This window comes from Charadrius vociferus, unplaced genomic scaffold (assembly GCF_000708025.1).
Source record: "Charadrius vociferus isolate BGI_N301 unplaced genomic scaffold, ASM70802v2 scaffold401, whole genome shotgun sequence".
Classification (NCBI taxonomy): domain Eukaryota; kingdom Metazoa; phylum Chordata; class Aves; order Charadriiformes; family Charadriidae; genus Charadrius; species Charadrius vociferus.
In genome coordinates this window covers 1,258,745-1,282,009 of record NW_009647746.1, presented here as the reverse complement: position 1 = coordinate 1,282,009, position 23,265 = coordinate 1,258,745, and the positions used below count along the sequence as shown (strand labels likewise).

Below are 23,265 nucleotides of genomic sequence, written 5' to 3'. Positions count from 1 at the left end.
AGAGAATCATTCAGGCTGGAAGGGACACCAGAAGGTCATCTTGACCAACCTCCTCATCAACACAGGGTCAACAGACCCTGTTCAGATCAGATTGCTCAGGGATTTGTTGAGCACTACGTTGAAAAATGCCACGAACAGACTGCACAGCCTTTCTCATCAGCCTGTTGCAGTGCCTGCCTGCCTCATGGTGAAGAATATTTTCCTTATGTCTAGTCTTCTTTTTCATTTTATGACCACCATATCATTTACGACCACTGCCTCACAGATGCTGCATTCAGCAGTACCAAGAAAAATAATAAAACCAAGTTCAACTTGCTATATCCAGACACAACACCTACCTCTCTTTTATCCATTTCCACCACACCATTCTTGGTCTCATTTCTCATTCCTTATCTCCATACTCCTTCTGTTACTTGTCTACTTTCTGTTCACCCTTGACTATTACAAATAATTTGTTGTGTGTTTACTGCACAGAGATGAAAAACAGGTAATATTTTACCTAACAAATCACTGCGCTAATACCCAGCTTCATTAAGATATAATCTATGGTGAGTGACATTGTGTGCAGAAAGAAAATACCCTGGGAGATCAGGGGCTCTTGAAATGTCAACTGAATCTGGCTTTACTGGATGCACGAGAAGGTAGTAAAACAAAAGCACTACGGCAGGACATCAATTTGGCTGAGAAAAGCTGAAGCTCTCCTCAATAGTATAACAAGGGATGCCATTTGAAAGTACTACAAAGAAGAATTTGAGATAAAAGATAACCATGTAAAACTTCAAAATAACTTCAGTTATCACTGTCACTTTCAGGTTCATACAAATATCTACGAAATATTCTACCTTGGGTAATTCGGGTACTCTATTTCTATAGCCACGACTCCTGGCTACAATATAATCTTTTCTTTCCTTTCTTTCCTTTGATATAATATCATTCCTGGAAACAAGGAAAGAGCTATGGCAGATATATCATTCATTTAAAAAAAAAAAACAAAAAAACATACATATTATTTTATGTCAGAAATCTGCAAAATTTGGAATTATATTATTTCCATCAGAACAAGATTTCCCCATCAGGACATGACAAACAATATGATCTTCTCAGGGTGATGCATGTTTTAAAACATATAACTAATACTCTTTAATTTTTAATCTTAGACTTATATTCCAAGTTTCTTTAAGTTCTTCTTCAAATAGATCACAGGACAGAAAGTTTTAGCTTGACATTTTAGACATGAGCAGCTGACATTTAAAGGAATAAGCACTGATTAATCATCAAATATATCTAGCTGACAGTTATTACTATGAAGAAAAAGAGAGCTCAAATAGGGGATATTATTTAATTGCTTCATTTTCGTAGGTCACAAGTCATAACTTGCTATTGACTAGAAGTTTTTATACTGCTTGACTACTTTTTAATGACATCTTGGACACTGGAAAATATTAAAATAATTTTGTGTACAAGTAAATAACAATATTTATTAAAAATGCCAAGACTAGTTGTATTGAGTTTGTGTGGTATCAGGGGAGCTACAGGGGTGGCTTCTGTGAGAAGCTGCTAGAAGCTTCTCCCATGTCCAAAAGAGCCAATGTCAGCCAGCTCCAAGACAGACCTGCTGGTGGCCAAGGAGGAGCCCATCAGTGACGGTGGTAGCACCACTAGGATAAAATATTTAAGAAGGGGAAAAACTGCTGCACAACAGCAGCCAAAAGAGAGGAGTGAGAATATGTGAGAGAAAAAACTCTGCAGACACCAAGGTCAGTGAAGAAGGAAGGGGATCAGGTGCTCCAGGTGCTGGAGCAGAGATTCCCCTGCAGCCTGTGCTGAAGACCATGGTGAGGCAGGCTGTCCCCCTGCCTCATGGAGGTTAACAGTGGAGCAGAGATCCACCTGCAGCCTGTGGAGGATCCCACACCAGAGCAGGTGGATGCACCCAAAGGAGGCTGCGACCCTGTGGGAAGCCCACACTGGAGTAGGTTCCTGGCAGGACCTGTGACCCCGTGGAGAGAGGAGCCCATGCTGGAGCAGGTTTGCTGGCAGGACTTGTAACGCTGTGGAGACCCATGCTGGAGCAGTCTGTTCCTGAAGGACTGCACCCTGAGGAAAGGACTCACACTGGCGCAGTGTGTGAAGAACTGCAGACTGCGGGAAGGACTCAGGCTAGAGAAGTTCATGGAGGACTGTCTCCCATGGGAAGGACACCGTGCTGGAGCAGGGGAAGAGTGTGAGGAGGAAGGCACAGCAGAGACAACATGTGATGAATTGACCTCAACCCCCATTCCCCATCCCCCTGCACCACTTGGGGTGGGGAAGAGGTAAAGAAATAGGGAGTGAAGTTGAGCCCAGGAAGAAGGGATGGGTGGGGGGAAGGTGTTTTAAGATTTGATTTTATTTCTCATTATGCTACTCTGACTTGATTGGTAATAAATTTAATTAATTTCCCCAAGCCTGCTTTGCCTGCAATGGTAGTTGCTGAGTGATGTCCCTGTCCTTATCTTACTCACAACACTTTCGTTATATTTTCTCTCCCCTGTCCAGCTGAGGAGAGGAGTGATAGGGTGGCTTGGTGGGCGCATGGGCACTATTTCAGAAATACTGAAACAGGTGGGTTTTTTTCCTCCTCAATTATTTAACTGTTCTTTCTAAATTGACACGGTTGTTCTCAAACTGAATTGGCATTTTCTTGCGGTATTCTAGCAAATATGAAACAAATGAAAATACAGGGTCTTGGAACATCAGTCATAGAATCATAGAGTCATAGAATGGTTTAAGTTGGAAGGGACCTTGAAGATCATCAAGTTCCAACCCAGTCCAGTAAGCCTACAGGTCTTTGACTGCTTCTTAAGTAAAAAATATTGAAATTTTTCAGAAATTATAATGTACTTAATTATTATAATGTATTAATTATAATTATTATAATTGTATTATAATGTACTTAATACATTGTAAACCGAATGACCTGACTGAAATGAAAGAAGGCTTGAATACAGAAAGGAGTCCTACATAAGCTTCATTAAAATTATTTTATTTGGAAGGAAAAGGAACTGCTCATTACTAGACATGTGTTTTCAAAATATTAACAGAGTGATGCTGCCAAATAAAGGAATAACATTTACTGGTTGGAAAGTTTGCTTTCTGAGCAGAGCAGGCTGGTGTTAAGTTCTCTAACTCTTCCTCAATAAACAAGTTTCTTTCAGGCTCCCCCCTTGGTCTCTTCTGGATTTGTCTCAGACAAGGGCAGTACCTTTTTAACAGAGAGTTTAAGCTCATTGCTGTGTACCTTACTGCCTCCCCCAGAAACTTAAGAAGAACATGGATAGCAGTCTGAGGTTCCAGATTTGTTCTTGGTCGCTTACAACCGATTTCTTGGAAACAGTACACAACTTATTGAATTCAGAGAGTTCTACTCATATCTTTGACAAAAGACGTTCATCAGATTTGGGAAGCAGCACATACATAAAGCCTGAGATAGTCCTGATATCTCATGAAAAGAACTGCTTTAAACAGCTTTTTATTAATACAAACATGGATTTACTGGCAAGAGGCTTAGTATGTGTCTGTATCGCTGCCTGATAGGATCTCTTGATTAATATGACACATGAGGAGTCATACTCTTATGCTGTCTTCCTGCACAGCCACACTTGTATCGGTTAGCAAAACTACAAACACATCCTCATGGAAACTGTTCGTTCAATATTAATTTAGTAAACAAACTAGAATCCAGCAAGGAAATATGTAAGAAACAGATTCGTGAAATGTGATTCCTGACAAAATAAGTGTTCGCATACACACCAGTATGAAGTGTTGACCTGATTTAGTGCATGATAAAGCTGAGTCTTTGTACATATTAAAATGGTATTACTACTTCACACTCAAAGGGATTTTAAGACTTGTCTTTTGAGACAAGTGGCATCACTGCCTTTATTGATTGCATCATCTTTATTTTAAAAAGTAGAGGTGTTCCAAACAGGTAAGGAGGTAAGAGGGAGGAAGAAGGAATATAGAAAACATATGAACCTTTGACACTACATCTTTAATCGATGAATTGCATTTGGTGAAGCTGCAGTTGGTATACTTCATAATACCTGGGATGAGCAGGCACAGATAGTTCCATATGCAGATCCATGGGATTACCTTTCTAGCTATATCAGTGCATTTAAATAAAGAGCTTCCATGTACATATTGAATAGTAACTTGGGGGGGAGGAGGGGGGAACAAAACAAAAAAAACCCCAAAACCTAAAAAAACCCAACAAAAAACAACAAAACCCAATCTGAAACACATATTAATCTACTTATTAAGCTCAAAGGAAAATTAACTAGGTGTGATCCAGGCACTATAAATGTAAAAGGAATGCAATCATTAAGCCTGAAAATAATGGACAAAATTTAGGCAACCTCTCACCCCAATCTCATTATAGTCTCACTGCAGCCTCTTTGGTTCCAAGATGCATGGCTTTTAAGGGCCTAGATTAACCTAAATGTCTTGAATTTTAACATTTGGAACACATCTAAGAGGGATAAGAGAGGAGAGGTCCATTACGTTTCCTCTCATCTGCCTGATGACAGATAAAAAATGAATAATAGCATATACTTTCCTCATTAACCAATAAAAGTTACATTGAACACAGCTGCAAAAACCTTCCTGCTATACAAGATTCAGATTATATTTAAAAAGACATCTAGAAAATAAAAATAGTATGTGCTTAAACTACACAATAATTATAAAGGGTTTTTTGTAATGCTTCTTGAAGTATTTTTCCCTCCTTTGACTTTCATTAAATCAATTGTCACAAACTACTGAAATGCCAATGAAATATTTTTGATAAGCTGAGACTACTCTCTCTATACCCTAGAGAATTTCAAATTAACATATGCTAGAACTCTTTTCCACTTTTTTGCCAATTCTGATTAAAGAAAAAATATTTTTCTTTTTCTAGAAATAGAAATTTCTAGACATAGAAATGTCTTTTTCTATGTCACATGTACAGAAGAGAGAAAGCTTATTGAAAATCTCAATTTTTTATGCATCATGGAATGGCAGAACCAAACATCTGAGTGGAAAAAAGGAACTAAAGAACAAACAAAATGAAGATAAAAAAGCTGTCCTCAGAATATAAGCACTATTCTTATAAAGCATGAATATGTCTTTAAAGCTATTTTTGTTTCATATAGCCTGATTAGATTTTTTTTTTCTTTTATGATAAAGTAAATGAACACTACTGCCATCACTCTGGAGACGTAATGATGAAGAAATACATGTTTAGGTCTTAGAAAGTGAGATAACAAAGAGATTGAATTTTCTTGACCGCTCTTAAATCAACTGCTTATTATTATGTTATTTTGGAAATTTTTGTTGGGATGCCCATAGCTGAAAAATGTGGTATTTCATAATTCAAAATGCTTATTCACTTGTATCTAAACACAAATGGTGAATTACAACACAAAACAAATCAAACAATGAAACTGAATAGTATGGGTGAAAGAGATAGAAAAAGGTAGCTACCAAGCAGACACAAATACTAAAAATATTTTTAAAAGTTCAAGGAGGAACACCTATGGTTTCAAGCTGTTCAGAAGGACTAAACATAAATGAATTTGTATCAAAAATCTTAGCACAAGTCCTAAGCATTAGTATGGATGAGATCTTTCAGGTAGTAATAGATAACGATACAGAGAGAACTATAGTAGATAACAGGATGACAGAGATTACAAAATCATGATTAGCAAGAATCCTCTGAGGGAAACCAGGCTTTCTTTACTCTTCTAAATCTTATTTGCTAGAACAGATAAAAAGCACTAATAAAGACGAAGAACTGGGAAGAGCAGGGTGTGTGCATATAGGTTTCTATATATGCGTTAGCGTTCCAGAAAAAAACTGTCAGAGTAAGAATTTGACAAGTGGACAAAATAGCTTTTTAAAACTGATACTGGAAACAAACAAACAAAATTGCACAAAAAAACCTAGGTTATGCACGGAAACTAAACATATGCCGGTGTTAGATGGCACTAAGATGGCTACGTCCATTCAAAAGTGCAGAGTACTAGAAAATTAAAATGCTGAATGCTATAATGTTACTGTTATTTTTGTTGTATTATGGTTACACCACTGATATTACAAGTTTCAACCCTGCCAGAGCCTCGTTGCAGTAGAAACGATAGTCATCGCCTCAAGGAGTTTGCACTGTAAATTAAAATTAAAGATAGCAGGTAGGTGAGACAAGCAAGCTAATGGAGTGGGAAAGAATAATGCAATTTACTAGGTCATTTTAACACAAACTGGCTGTTTGTGTACTATTTAGCTATAATAATCAGCCATCTGCCTCGCCATTTTCCGACTGCAGTTTTTTGAATACATTTAAGGGGAAGAAAAGTATAGTAAATTGTTGGCTGCATATATGACTGGGAGTTTAACCGTTGTGAGAGAGACATAAGAAAAAGTAAAGTTCTTGGTAGGAGAAAATACAGCAACTCTGCTGCATATTTTCAGACTGAAAGTAGAGGTCAACTTTGTAAAGGCAGTATTAGACTAAAATCACACTAGGTTTAGAGATTACAAATAAGGTAAGAGGCTTAATTTATGATACTGTTCCCTGAGGTACGCTGACAGTACACAGATTATTATAATCTAGTTTAAATATGACCAATAGTAAAGCACATAGGAAAAATAACTCTAAATATACATACTCAATGTTGTGTTCTAAATTGGCTATCACCACTCAGGGAAGAGACATGGAAGGCACTGCAGACAGTTCTGTGGTTCTGTGGCAACACCAGTTCAGTACTCAGGGAGACGAGAGAGGCTGACAGCGTGTGAGAGAAGCAGAGATCAAAGCAGGAGCAGCACTGTGCTGCTAAACCGCCAGCTTCCCCCCATTCTTGCCTTGCCATTTCACAAATGGGATTACAACCAGAAAGGTACGGGAATGAGTGGTTCAGAGATTCGTAACAGTTTCCACAGTAGGAGAAACGAAAGAGACTAGAAACTTGCATCTTAGAAAATAAATGATAGAATACTACATTTGACATAAAGAACACAGAGAATTATTCTTCACTTTTTATCTTAAATGAGGCCTATAAGCCAAAGAAATGAATAGGCTCCAAATTTAAACATAAGAAACAATTTTTCATGCAAGAAAGAAATACTTTAAGGCATTTAGCACTTTAGGATGTTGTGGAAACAAAAAGGATGTGTAGATTCAAAATGGATTAAACAAACTCATGGTATCTATTAAATGATTTGGATTCAGGTTTCCAGGGACTCCCCAGAATAGTGGTTGTTAAAAGATGGAAGAATGTATACAGTAAATACTCACTCTTAGTCTGGTGTCTCCCTTTCCCTATTCCTTGCACTAAAAAGTTACCTTGCCTCAAGCAAAAACGATGTAAATTTCATATATACTTAAAATTACTTGAATAAAACACAAAATTATTTCTGTCTGAACCTTCCCTAAACTCTTATCAAAACTAGTCTTTTCTATTCCTTCAAATGAGGTTGTTTGTTGTTTGTTTGTTTGTTTGTTTTTTTAGTAATTTGGAAATACAATCAAATAAAATGATCTGGTTTCTCCATGAAAATCTTCAAGATGCTCTACATCTTGAGGCTGGGATGAAATTTAAAATTGTATTCCATCTTCTTTCCTCTGAAAAGCAATTGACAATAACTTTCAAGCATTTCAGAACAGCAAAGTAGCCAAATGGTTAGGCCACCCATCTGGAGTATGGAGCACTGGAGACGGCAGAGCATGAAGGGCTACGAAGAGTTACCCAAATAGGAAAGACAGTGGAAGGCACACAGACACAGCTAACCTGTTCACCTGACACCACAGCTTCAGCCTCAGGCTCCCAGATCCCAAATGACAGCATTATCCACCCAACAGTTTCGCTCTCCCAGTGGAAGTTACCAGATTCGTGCCTCCGGTTAGAACTGTTTCACTTTGTATAAATTGCTATTAGTTTTAACTGGGACTTAATAATTAATTTCCCATGGTCCTAAGTATGTGCTTTAGCTGTTCAAATACAAATGGTCTTTCTCTCTACTGCAAGCCAAAAAAAAAACCCAACAAACCAAACAACACATTACTTTTTTTGTAAGATTTTCATAAATAAGGTACAGCCTTGATCCTGCACAATGACTGTGAGGAAGGTTTTCTACATTCCCAGAGATGCCTGCTCTCACCAGGTTATACCTATACAAAACTTCAAAGAAATTATCAGCTCTCTGTAAAGGACAGAATCATGAACACAAATTGGGTGGTAGAGCATAGAAAGAGAAATAAGTTTTCATGTTATTACTTTTATCCTTTGAAACTCAGATCAGACGATATTTTTGTGACTACATCTGCAATTGTGAACTTAAAATAAAAATCAAGAAAGAAAAACAAATTAAAAAAATCAGGAACACCTCTGCATGGTGTCTTCTTATAAAAAACCCCACTGCTTAGAAATCCAAATAACCTGGGTTTTCCCTTTCAGAATTTTCCCCTCTTTCTTCTCTTGGTTTTCTTGCAAGCAGATAACTTTTAAAGGAAAAAATGAGTGAATTAACAATTTAACACTCCATTGTACTGTATCTGAATAGTAGAAAAGCAAATGCCAAAGATAGCCTTTTCAAAATTAAAGTCAGGTGTAAAGGTTAAAGTAGCCAACAGGGAGGAAAAATCTGTAAAATTATACAGAGTGTGGTTTGCTGGATCAGTAGACACCTTGCAGGAATACTGTTCCACTGAAAATTCCGATTATAACCTCAGTTCCCATGTATTTACATACAAAAAGGAAGGATGGAACATATAATGCAGTACTTACCAAAAACTTGAAGGAACGTCTGTTTTTTATCATTTCCTGCTTTGTTTTTAGCATTACAGATATAAGGACCTGCATCAATATTTTTTATATCTCTTATTGTTAGTTCTGTATTGCTTCCTCTCAGCACATATTTTTCATTTTCTTCAATAAGTTTGCCATTCCTAAAAAAAACCAAAACCAGTGTATAAATCAACAAGTAGGTTACGAAGTCTGAAACAATGTACTATGGAAACAGTAATATGTTGAAAATAATCTTTGAGGGAAGAGACTGCTATTATGTTAGCCTCAAAAATGCATTAACTCACATGGCATAAATTGGAAGTATGTATAGAAGGGAGTTGATTTTATCATGACTAAAAATGTTCTGCAGGATCACAGTGGTTTTTCATGAATGCACACATTCTGGACACAAGCAAAGCATTCCGAACTGCATTTTGATGCTCAAGAGCCCAGCTTCAGAATTTTATTGTCAGGTTCTAAAATATATAGGTATTAAAAATACTATAATATCTTTATTCTTAAATGTTCAATATTGACTTTATGTTAGAAAAATGCTTGTGAATAGAACTCTAACATATGTCTTACACTCAATGAAGGACAGAAGGAAATTGGTTATGCAAATACATACTTGTATATGAGAAACATTTAAAAGCATATTTTCAAAGTGTAACTGCTGCAGTTCACATTAGCAACAACATACCAACTTATAAAAAATATTTTAAATTATTTTAGAGCCTACTGGCACATAAAGAACCCTTCCAAATTATTTCCTCTCAATTGTTGTTGGCTAGCCACAACTTAGTAAGCAGACATGTCTCCAGATGTTAGAATGAGTTCTGACCAGATGGTTCAAAAATAATAAAACCTGTGTACAATCCTGAGGGCTGATCGAGGCTTGACCGGTCCATGTGAGGACCTTGGCATACACACAGTTATCAAAACAGCTTTTTTTTTCAAAACTGCAATTCTAACACTTTTTATTTCTTCTCATTCTGCTTCGTTTGCTGCAGGCTTCTTTTGATCTTGTTTCTGTTGAATCATCAACACGTCCCTTCTCATAAGCACCTACATAAAAATTGCCTGATTTTCATAAGCATTGATAATCCTGCTGACAATGCCAATGTCTTCAAAACAAACTATTTGTAAAATTAAACCATTATGCATAACTGAAATATTCTATTATAGTCTATCACTACTTTAGAACATCTAGTTTTATTTCAAGATTTGAGCAACGACATTTTTCACCTTCTTTCTGCTCCCATAATGCTGATAACTACATATATTTCATATTTTCCCTAAAAGTGAGAATACTGTTTCTTTCTTGGGAACATTAATATCTGTTAATAGGATTCCCCTGGCATCTATATAGCTTGCATTTTGTAACATTTTTGTAAAAAACTCTAGTCCACAGAAATTTTTTGGCAGAACAGAAAAGGTCTGATTTTCCACATAGGTGGTTTCACAAAAAAATCCAGAGATATCTGCTAGGAGACAAAAGTCTATATTCGTGGTCAGAAGTAGTTTCCAAATGCCTGTTATCACAAACATCACCTATATCTATTTCTAAGGAGAAATGAGATTATGAGCATTTCTCTGGACCCTCTAGTGAACAGGAGAGATTCAGATTGATGCTGATATTGGAGAACAGGAAAACATGAATAAGATATTAATAGAGGATTATTTCTTTTGTCAGATAATTCTAAGTTCTGTAAATAGAGATAAGCGGACTGATCCAGCTAAACTTTACAAGCGTAAATTATCTCCATAGATGTAAACAATCATCATGTTTTCAGTAGAACTATTCACTTGAGTAAAGATTTCCAGCTCATGACCTGTACATTTGGATCTTTATCTTTCAGTCCTGGCTAATTTAATTCTATTAGTGTATTGCTTCTCTGAAGGTTATACTTTACACTAATGTAATATGAGCTTCAACAGAGGTATCAGTTAAGTGGTGAAAGAATTAGATTCTCTTGGTTCATGAAATATCAATAAAATATATATATGCATATTAAATAGAGCAGCAACTAAAACTCGCTGACCTTTCTTCTCAACTAGGTATTCCAAACTGACAAATTTGTAAGTGAACTAAAACACGTTTTTGAGAAAGACTGACACATTAGTTCAGGTGCCTCCATTTTAAATTGACAACATCTTAAACATTGTCATCACCTGGAAATTAAAAGGGTCAACATAAATAGTTAAAGCTTTACCACATCGGATACTGTCTTAAGGAGTTTAAAGCTTGAAACTACTGTCTCATCCAGCATCTTGCTTACAGCTGACACAGGGACATATAAGCCACCTAAAAAGTACTATCATTTGATTTTAAAAATGCAGCCATTTTTCATGCCCTAGCTGAGGTTGACCTATTAAATTAGTTCATTGGAAACTGAAAAGGAAATGAGAAAAGCGAATCAAGGTAATTTCTTTTTTAATTGACTAAAATATCAGTGGATTGTAAGGAAGGTAAGACTACACAATGCTAGACCCAAATTATGCGGGCCTCGCTAAAGAAACTTCAATAGAGCAAATAATGAGAGACTAACTGGTGTCACAGCATATTTTATAAGGCAACAAAGACACAAGAACACTGAACTGTGTATAAAACAAGTCCTTAATCTTGTGGTGTGGATGTGGATGTACAGGTGTGGATGTACTTTCTATAAGATACAACAAAAACCATCCAGCAGAATGGACTAGAAATCATTCCCACCCTTTCTATCAGAGCTTTTCCTGAGCTCTCCAGAACACTCAGTATACTTGTGAATGTTTTACAAGTAAACATTATTCTCTGTTATAACAGTTTGCATCTCTCTGGACTCTTTTCCTTAGCATAGTCACGTATTCAGAAAACAGACTTCCATTAAGTCACTTTATTACACATGCCCCTTTTACAAATGGTTAACCTGAGGCAAATTAAATAAAATGACTGAACTCACATGCATAAATGGTACAGCTGGGAATAAAACTGAATACATGATTCCCATAACTTGCTTTAACCAAAGGTGATAATCCTTCCAAAATCAGCACTAACACTTAATCAAATTCAAGATGTAATTCTACTTGTTTATCAGAAAAGAAATACTTATATAAAACTGAGGTTAATATCAACTTACATTCAACACCAAAAAATACACTAAATAGGACAAAATTGGAAATATGACACCTTGGCCATTAATTGTGATAAATGGATTCAATTAGGTTCTCAAGGGATGACATGCATATTAATATTAGGTAAATAAGTTTTGATACACTTTCATATCACTGACAATGTTTTCTAGTTTCTTCTCAAAATCAAGAAAGATTACGTTGATCCAGTTTTCCTATGTTCAGTCTAATTTCTAAAGAAAAAGAATCCGAAAAATTCTAGAAAACTAAGGTCTCTGTCTTGACATATCTGTGAGATAAGTCCCATGACAAGGAGAAGATGCCAGCAGATTCTGAATCCTTTTAACTGGCTACCAACGTGTCAATGAAAAGGGACCTGAACAGTTCAGGACAGATCTCAGAAATTTTATGCAGAAATTTAGTACTGGAGTACAATTAGAATCAAGTTTGCTTCCTCCAGAAAAATAATTTAGCCCCTTCCATCTTTTTTCCCATTTGCTTATCAATGATAATATTCTATCACAGAGATAAGGGGCCTTTTCCACTTACCACTTTACAATTTCTCACTGTCAGGAAATAAAAAAGTAAGAATATTTTCTACTGCCAAAAATTTATAGCCTAATGAGACAAAATAAAATGACAATGAAAGAAAAAACAAACAAAAAAACCCCAAACCAACCAAACAGGGAAGGAAGGCACATAAGCCAATTTTCCTCGCTATGAGATGTTCCTGAAACAGGAACACAACAGAAGCTTCCTCACTTAAGATCCAGTATGCAGTACACAAGCCTCTGAAGATTTTGTAAAATCTTTAAAAAGATATTTAATGAATCGTTTAAAAAAGTCGGGTTCCTCAGGGGCTGGCAAACCAAAGGAAAATCTTTCAGTAGGCTCTGATCAGTAGACAGAGGTAAGTGTCTCTCCAAGACACTTAGCCTGTGTACATAACTATAATATTTCTAAAATATTGGGAAAAAAAAAAAAAACAAAACCAAAAACCCACAACTGTAAACAGAGATATCCACAAACTGTGGAAATTTATGCATTCTTTCTTGACAATATAAAACATTCATGTTGGTTGTCTAACAACAAAGCCATTTAGGATACGAGATTTCAGGCAACTCTTAGGAATTCTGGCCAGATAAGTCATACACTGTAAAAAATTACTTCAAAAACATTAAATAATCAGAACATTCAACCTTGGTTTGAATTCTGGTAATCTGAGTGCAATTGAATTTGTGTGAGTTCATTCACTTATTGATACTGAATCTAGCTTTCGAAATTAGAACAGAAATGGACAGCAAATGCTCTTAAAATTCAGTAAAGAAATTAAGGCTGCACAGATTAATGGACTGCCACAGAAAATTGTAACGCATTGAAACAATGCTCTCTCACATGCAAACCTCAACTGAACTTACCTATACCAACTGATTTCAGGTGGAGGTGATCCGGTGGCTCTGCAGAACAAAGTTATTGCCTCTCCTCGATCTGCAGTGGCATTAAAGGATTTCTGTAGCAGAATAATTGCAGGAGGAACTGAAAAATAAAACATTATGTTCTGATAATGGAAAAAGAAATGATTTTATGTGTTTCCAGAGAAATTTTAAGCACAGGACAGGATCCTTTGCTTTGGAACTAAGCACAGGACAGGATCCTTTGCTTTGGAACTTATGGTTACACTTAGAGATCAAGTTACAGTATGTATCACTGTTATTAGCATTTCTTTACTTTTCTTAAATGCAAGTATTTTAATACTAACACACCATTTATAACCTTTTTTTTTTCACTAGAATAATTTTTTTAAAAGTCTTTTTCAGCAGTTCTTCAATTTTTTTACAGAACATTTTAAAGTAACTGAAGTTATACCTAGTATACATGAGATGGTAGAGTTATGATTGGCACTAATTTAACTATCTCGAATGAAAATGTATCTCTACTCTTTTTTATCTTTCATTCAATTATAAAGTTGACATACAACCATGTACTGATGTCAGACAGTGCTTTTAAAAAAGGTGTCAGCATGTACTAGACTTGATTATGCATATTTAATTCTTTTTACTGAACTCCTGCATATTTCCTGGGTAGGAGTATCACCAGCTTCAAAAGGTGAAAGGTGATAGAACCCAAAGGATACAATCTATTTTTGGAAATTGTATTGTGTTCAAAGAGCAACAAATTTTGTCTGGTTTTGATGGGATGAAGTTATTACTAAAATTGTAACAGTTCACAGAGAACCTCTACCTAACACAAAAAAAATAGCAATAATATTTAAAGCAGAACAACTCACAGGCTGATATTTAATATCTCTGTTCATATGGTAATTTTAAGACAGCTGTCCTGAATCTGTTTCCATTAACTGTGAAGCAAATAAACGAATAAAAAGAATCCCAGCAGACTGGAAGGAAGAGGATATGTGGAAAAGAAGGAATGTCCGGGAAAGCAAGACAAATGGGGAAAGATTAGAGCTTCACAAAAAATAGGTCTCTGCCAGCAAGAACATCCTGTCACCAGAGTGACTCTGAGTTATCCTTTTTAGCTCTAACTTTCACTACAGAAAAGAAGGAGAAACTGGCAACCGCAATGAATTTGCTTTTAGCTTCCCATTGCACTTCCACAGATTTTTCTCACAAACTGTTGAGAATCAACTTCTGTTGCTTTGCACCAAATGCTTTACTATTCTACTTCAGAAGTCTGTCCAGCTTCAGAACCTTAAATATACCAAATTATTAAAAAATAATGTACCAGAATTATCAACGATCACTAAGTAAATGTACTTTTCACACTATTTAATGGCGTGCTGAAATTTAAGTGTTTCACAGATCACCTCTCTCCTATCCGAAACTGCATGGGCCATTACGCAGAATACAAAACCCTTCTGTTACGCAACATCTTCCATGAAAAAACATCACTTAGAAAACATTATATGCATTTTAGCCATTTTGCAGTGCATTCTAATATCTAGACCTGAAAATATACTCAGTAACATAAGGGGATGAACAATTCTTTGCCAGCAGTAGCAAGTTTTTCACTGCTCATAACTAAGAACTACAGGATTGTGACTTGGTTCAGCACATGACTTAAGCGCTTCAATCTTCCAAGAGATACTGCAATGACAATAAAATGAAATACTGTTTTTCTTTTTAAATGTCAAATTTTATTTTTCTCATCATTCTTTCTGGGAAGGGCTCTGTTCATCTTTGGTTCTGTTCTTGTATGTATGTAGGATGGAACAAAAGTGTGAACCTAAAAGAGGAAAAGCCAAATGAAACTACACTGACAAGTCTCTCAGATTTCAAACTTAAAACAAAATGGTAAAATCCAGTCACATTTAAGTGAAAACAATTCCCTTTTCATTTACGTCAGTGAGGTCAGGAAGTCTATCCAATTTATGGAACTTACAAGACAGCAAAGAAAACTTAAAGAAATAAATCTAATGAGCCCATTTAATGAGAGACAGAATAAAAAAATAAGTTTTTGTTTTCAGGAGAACTTGAATACTTTTGTTCCATTTTATACTAAACTTTTTTTTTCAAACAAAACCCTGCCATTTAGACCTCACTGTAAATACGGGTAGAGAAGAAATGCTACGAAAAGTTCAGTGTTGCAAGTAGAAAAAGATATCTGAATATTAGATTTAAGCAATAAACTAGATCAAATATATTTCAACTTATTATCCATTATACCCACCAAAAATTTTCCATACATTAGACATTACATTTTACATATCAAAGTTTGTTCCAAGATTTACTTTTATCTGTTTTTGAGTAAAGTTGCATTCTGTTGGTATGTAATCTTTAAAGCATTATACAAAAAAAATAACCAATATAATGAACAGCCAGCTAAAACTAAAAAGGTTGTCTAACATATATTTACTTACTCTAAGCTTCACACTTTTTCATGTTGTCTGTTTCACAGATCACTTCTTTCCCACCTGAAATTGCCTGGGCTACAAATTGGATATGGAAATACCATGTCCGCAGGGCAATGAACTTCTAAATTTGCGGGCAAATAATCTAGGCAAACCGATTTTAAAACTTCCTCTGAAAATTTACACAGTTTTCTTCTTTTTCATAAGTTAGTAGGGAGGGGATTTGTGTTGCATTTCATGGCCTTCACCATCAAACTATTCAGTGTGGTCTTGCAACACTAACCAAAACATTGAATATTACTTTCAAAATATTTTTTTTTACAGCTTTTAGTTTTTAAAACTATGCGCATGTGACCTGAGTCATAACTGTTGCTATGATCAGCTAGTTTGGACACTGGTATAGAAGAGAAAGTACTCTACTACTGTCTCACAGAAATGCTATCCATTTCGTCTCTTCTTCCTGTTATTTACATCTCTCCCAGAGGTGAATTAGCCAATGTTATGTGGAGCAGCTTAGCATCCAGATGGAGTGGAGAATGGAAGAAATATTTTCAAGATGCACCCCATTGTCTTCATTAATTCCGTCTCTTCAAAATGAGACACATCTCTACATTATCTTTATGTGTAGGTATAAGTGCCCGCTATTTAACCCCAAGACTAGACTATTTTAAATTTATAACACAATTACAAAATGAGAAATTTCCTTTTTAATGTAAATTTATAAGAAATTAGTTCTACTTACCACTCTACTAAAAATAAAATAAAAATAAAATAAAAAATGCTTAAAGTCACCTAATTTCAGCTTCTTAGGAAGTCACTGTTAATAAGGAAAATAATAACATTCCATCCAGTTATTTAAGGTAAAAAGTTCAATTCATTTCTACTTAGTCAACATCACCTGCATATGCTGCTTCATTCATCAACTGTGAAAATTTCTGCTACTTAGGTACCTAAATATGGGTACAGACACCCAACTTCAGGCAAAGTAAGAATTTTTGCAACATGTTCTTCAATCATTCAGGAAGTAGCTTTTCATGATTTTATTCTGGTGCTTGCAAGGTCCAATCCTTCATTTTACAGTAATAGTTCTAGTGGTGATTAATTTTTTCTTGCTTCCACATAGCACAAGAAACAATTCCATAGGCAAGTATCACCCACACGGGCAGAGATGACTCAGCTATGACCAAAATGGCCCAAGAGGGAACTTACCTCTTGTTCTTAAATAGGAGAAGCATAGGTTTCATCCTAGGTTTCATCTTCTCCTCTTCTTGAGAGGATTTAATCCCATATCATCTACCCCTGAGAGACTGGTCTTCAGCTTGCTTTAGGGCTCGGATGCTCTCAGCCTCTCACAATGTTTCTGCACTCTCTCTGTCCTCTCTTTTTAGTTGGACAGAAAGATGGAGAAACAGTACCAAATAAAGTACTTGTGCACAGAAGAGGTGATCTTAGTTCAAATTTTTGCTCTGAATCAGAGGATGTATGGGGTCACAGGCTCCATGGATAATACTCTAACTAGAAGACAGTAAGTAAAAGGATAGCTAATAGTTTCTGTTTTAATTAAATCCCCGTCACTATTCTTGCAATAGGGAATCTGATATTTTACACAGTTCTACCATAGCTTAAATTTTTGAATGAAGTATATATAAGTATTGGAACAAACCATATTTGCAGAAATAGAAACAATATCAACTCTTGCTATATAATAAAGAAGACATTTAGGAAGTAACATACTCATATACTGTTTGCAGTAGAGAAATATCATACGTGGAGAATTCTGCTACTTTCCAAATCAATCAACAAAGCTGCAATATCAGCCCCTATATTCCTCCTGAAAATGTGTTTCCACTGTAAACCTTAAATACATATGTGAAAGCAAGGACTAATATTATTGATTTAATTATTAATCTCATCATTCTCTATATCACCTCTCTGTATAGACTCTCACAACAATTTAGAATTTTTAAAATGTAAAATTATGGGTTATGCAGTGTGCCAGCTCTCCTGAAGTATTGCTATTTCTTTGTAGTTTAGCTGCACTTCATCCAGCTTTGGAGACCTTGTATGGTTCTTACTATGTGATTTTATAGATCTACAGATCCTGAAGGCCCTACTGCAATATAACCAAATAAACAGTAAAGTTCTAAATCTGAATAGTTCCTACATACAAATACTTCTTTTTATACCAAGCTTTGATTATCATACAAAGTAATCACTATTCCTTTTTTTGGGGGGGTGGGGAGGGTGGAAATACAGCCATGTAGCTTTTACTAGCCTAAAGATTGCTCCTTTTTTTCCTTTTCTTTTCCAAAACCTATTCATTCACAGGTTTCCCTTTTCAACAAAGAGCACTACAATTTTTCTTTCTGATTTTTAACATTACTCTAAAAGTAATGTGGGGCCAAGTTTAATACATTCAGCTTTATGTAGGAAAACCTATTTATTCCTGTAAATGAAGCAGAAAATAGCTCTTAATTGATACCACTCTACTTGAGCAACCATGTCAGAATCGCTCGATTGGCAACCCCTTCTCCTCCCAACACTATGAACTGAAGTCTAGAGGCAATTGAGTGTTAGCTTTCTTATCTAGAGTCATGATAAATATATGAAGAACCAAATTTGTGGATGTAATCCACCAATAAAAGATGTGAAGTCAGACCATAGTTTGCAATCTGAAGTTTTAGGTCAAGTACAGACTCATTCTCAACTCAACGGCATATAAATATACGGTAGAAGTGAAAGGTGTTCAGAATGTAGGTTCATATCCATGTAAGCAAATAGCAGCAGAAGAAAATCTGGTTCAACGTTTTAAATGCTATGGAGCTCTGTTGCAACTGTACATAACCAGGAGTGAAGCTAGTGCAGCACCACAGTGCACAGAGAGGAAAGCAATTTGTTGTGGTCTTCCTAGTGTGTAGGGCATGTACTGTTATATTCTATCACAATATGTAGGATAATCACCCATTTGGTTGCCACTGTCTGTATACTATCTACCACAATCTACAGAATTTTGCTTCAAAGATTGACTATATGGGTTAAATAATAACTATGCCAGAACCTGCTCTTTCTCCTGAAATTAACTAAGAATTCAACTTATGTAAAGACTTCCATAAATGGGGGTTTGCCAAGGAGGACCAGTCAAGGACAAAGCATTTAAAACTCAGAACCTAATAGGTACAATGGAAATAGTTTCATTGAAAAACTGACATTAAACAGAATGCATAGATAAAAAATGCCCTTTAGGAACCGTGTCCTTTCCAGACAATATATGAAGAGATATTTATTTTTCAACAGGTCAACCCTGGATTTAAGAGAGAGGTTGAGCTAAATGCTCCATCTCATCTTAATCCATCCATATTCCTTCATAGACGTTTATTATAAACTGATAAAAAAATATAATGCCACTTTTCAGATAACTCATTATATATTTTACTCCTCATAAAAATAAAATGCTAAAAATCTATAAGTAATACTATTAATCTTTATAAAATGTATCTGTGACTTTTGGAGCAGTTAATAAAATATGTTCAATGCGGTGCAGGTGAATAACTGAAAAAATCAAGGGTGGTATTTTAACAGTAAATGACAAAACACTGAAAAATACAGGGTGAACTGAAGTAGTATATATTATATTCTGAAACTCAAGTATTGCAGTGATTGTCAGTGTTCTGAGATTGATTAAAAACAGTAATCCATCTGTTACGTATTTATATAAACTGATATTATGAAATGCAATGAATTCTATTTACACAGTGTAGTAAATTTTTAAAAAATAGTAAGCAATTACATTATAGGAAAACAATACTAAACAGACATGACACATATATTAACCAGTTTAATCAGGATTTTTTACATGATGATATATTTTAAAATAGGCTATGATAATCAAGTAAAGCAAGAAGTCAATTCAAAAACTTTTACGCCTTACCATTCACAATAACAATTATGTCCCGAAAGTCAATTTCTCCTCTGGCTTCCACTCTTCCTTCACATCTGTATACTCCTTCATCACTTTTATTGATGTTAAGAATTTGGAGATTATTGTTTGCTAATACTGCAAATCGATCTAGAAAGGCAAGTAAGAAATTATGCGGGGTTACTAAATCAAGACAACATGAGGAACGCTAACTTAAATGGGTAATACTTATGTACTTTCTCTGTACAATCACAATACTCATTGACAAAACATTTGTCAATTTAAAAGTAAAATGTCAGCCAAGAAATTTATTTTTTCCCACTCCAAAACAAATTTCCATTTCCTAAAATTCAATCTGGATTTTCCATCCATAACTTCCTACTTACTCTCAGGAGTCATCAAATGTAAGTTAAATGTATACATTATTGGAAAATTAGTGGAACATTAACGAACACCTACACAGAATATCAAAAGGATTAAAGAGATGGAAAAAAGTTAAATAGAGTGATTTATAGTAAAATAAGTTAGAAATGTTTCTTCCATCTCTGTCTAGAATAACCAACTGTTTTATGCCCATTTTATGGCACTATGCTTAATCATTTCTCAGCTTGCTTGCTCTCCTTCCCTCTTCCCATTCCTTTGTTCATTTACTATTCCTCAGTCAATGATATATCCCACCATAGTCTAACACTTCATAGAAATGGCTACGAAGATATAATCCAACAAACCACTCCACCTTCTACATAGTCCAGCATAAACTGAAATTCAATAGACCTTTTGAGCATCTTAAATTCATTGAAAAAATAAGATTCTGAACAAGTATGCATACACTTTCCTGCACATGCAGCAGCAAAATAATACCCTGCAAGAGTAAACTGAATCTGTATTTAAGTTTTCTCTCCTTTCTGTCTGAACTAGTGTATTGGGTTTACATGGCAAGGTATCGGCAGCAGGAGTGCTGCAGGGGCAGCCTCTTGAAGAGAGGCCAGGGTGCCCTGTGACAGACGCAGCTGCTGCCAGCGAGCTCCAGCAGACCCACCGCAGGGCACGGCTGAGCCCCTCAGCCAAGGTGGTGGCACCTCTGGGAAAGCCTAAGAAAGAGCAGAATGCTCTGCAGTAACTGTGAGCGAGAGGAATGAGAAAAATGAGAGAAAGAGCCCTGTAAGCACCAAGATGGGAGATGGTGGAAGGGGAGGAGGTGCTCCAGGCACCAGAGCAGAGATCGCCCTGAAGCCCCAGGAGAGAGCAGATAACCACTTTGCTGTCCATGCAAAACCACATGCTAGAGCAAGTTTGCCCTGAACAACTGCAGCCCATGGGATGGACCAACATTGGAGCTGTTATGGACTGACCGCAACCCCCATTCCTCATCCCCTTGCACTGCTTAGAGTGGGGGAGGTAGACGACTCAGCAATGTGAAGTGAGGGAAGTTGAGCCTGGGGAAAAGGAGGGGGGACGTGTTGCTTTAATTTTGTCTTTGTGTTTCACCATTCAACTCTCTTTCACTGGCAATAAATTAAAGTAATTTTCCCCAACTCATATCGGTTTTGCCTGTGATGGTAATTGGTGAGTGATCTCCCCGCCTTTATCTCCACCCAGAAGCTTGTTCATCTCATTTTCTCCCCCTGTCCTGTTGAGGAGGGTAAGTGAGAGAGTGGCTGGCTGAGTGGGTGTGTGGAAGCTGGCCAAGGTCAACCCACCATAACTAGTCAATATTAATGGACTCCTTTGAGGAGAATTACTGCCTGCAGTTCACTGGATGTGGTTTTTGAAGAACCTGCATACTTGTTATTCAGCTGCCTCTCTTCTATTTCAACCAGTGTCATCCTTTCAGTATGGGAGGATGATGAGATTTACTAGCTTTCAGTTTTAACTAGCAAGCGAGTGTCATTTTTCACTTTGCTTTCCTTTTTGATTCTGCTAGGTTTTTAAAGCATGCTGGATTTGCCACAACACTGGCATTCAAAAACAGTGATAAACAACACTTGGAAGAAAAAAAATTATGTAGCTATACAGCTGAGAGCCTTTTCATAGAACGTAAGTACATATATATTTACAAATAGAACAGCTTTTTGTGCCATGCGGGTTCTGTTTGATTATCAAGAACTCTATTAGAAAAATGTAAAAAGAAAATTTAATTATGCTTCACCTGATAGAGGTTTACAGGACATCAGTGGCCTCAACACGTTTATGCTAATTGTGTCTAGTTTATTAAAGTCATGCTTGAACATTAATGGCATTTCACACGCTACCACATACAAATTGTATCATCTTTTTCTCTCCTGTACCTACACAATTCCCAGAGCTATGCTTCAAAATTTTTTAAAAGGTGAGATCTAGTTCCTCCTTAAGAATTAGTAACCATTTGTTTTGGTTTTGTTTTGTTTTGGTTTTTTGTTAACATAAATATTTAATGTGTGACATGAATAAGAGGACTGGAGATCACCTTTATTTCTTTATAATGCTGAAAAATGAGAGTTCATTTAGTAACAGGAAACAAAAATTGTAGGCATTGGCTGGATATCTTTTCAACTTTCATTGAAGAAAAATATAATGGATACAGCAGGAGATATTCTCAGAGGTAAACTAAGTGTAACAGAAGAAAAACATTTGGGGTCCTTTTCCACCGCTAATATTGTCTACATACAGTCAAAATTAATACACGTTGTATTATAAGGAAACCTAAAAAATTGAATGTGAGTTGAATGCGTGACTTTCTTTAGAAATCGTTGCTGTCCATGTTTTATGCTTTGGTAGGCTTGTGAAAGAATAGTTCATGTCACTGTCAAAATGCCACTAAGCATACAATGACACTATTGTCATTCCGCAGGAATCAATTGTGCATAGACCAGCTGGGTCAACAAATGCACTGAAATCTTGACAGGCAGAGGTTAGATCTTGATGGACTCACATGTACTCTGGAACACTCAGGAGGTTCAGAGCAGTAGAATAAACCAGTAATACTACATGATACATAGAGATGGTGCACACACAGATAAAGTTCACTGTCCCACAGATATCGTAATAAACATTGTGTGGATTCTAAGCAGATTACAGTTGGTGGACGTGGACAGTGACTGGGCACTACACTCCTCCAGCTCATCACTCTATTTCTGAACTCAACTGACTAACTTCAAATGCCTAATTTAGAAGAACAGTCACACCACCTTCCCCCTCGGTCAAATCAGATGCTAAGGGGTATGGAAGACAAGAGGGATTGCCTATGACTTTTCAGTGCCTCATAAATAGCGCTTGAGGAATTTTTGGCTTATGGATTGCAAATTTTACTGTGTTCTAGGGAATGTACCAGGCTATGACTCACAGCGTTGAACAAAAAGGTTAGGCACAGCTGTTCATTCTAAGACTAGGACATGACTAAAGACCTGTTGAAGAAAAATGAAAACAGGAGGGACTATTTTTCAACCCAGTGATTTCTTCTTCTAGACCAAACGTAAGCACAGCATGTTAACCATCTAAATCTAACACTCACCTTTGCACATCAGTTTACACAAGTGTATTTAACAGATCTACATTGGCTCTGCAGAGCACTGGCACCACTTTTTCCA

General features: G+C 36.1%; 1 protein-coding gene across 1 annotated transcript in view; it reads right to left on the bottom strand.

The window, feature by feature from the left end:
* NCAM2 (neural cell adhesion molecule 2) overlaps nt 1–23,265 on the bottom strand; it is a 305,551-nt gene that overhangs the window by 122,794 nt on the left and 159,492 nt on the right. The window contains exons 5-7 of the mRNA XM_009882029.1: nt 19,712–19,849; nt 13,334–13,451; nt 8,805–8,965 (exon numbers count right to left, since the gene is read on the bottom strand). Coding sequence (XP_009880331.1) covers nt 8,805–8,965; nt 13,334–13,451; nt 19,712–19,849 — 417 coding nt within the window. The remainder of the gene's footprint in view (nt 1–8,804; nt 8,966–13,333; nt 13,452–19,711; nt 19,850–23,265) is intronic.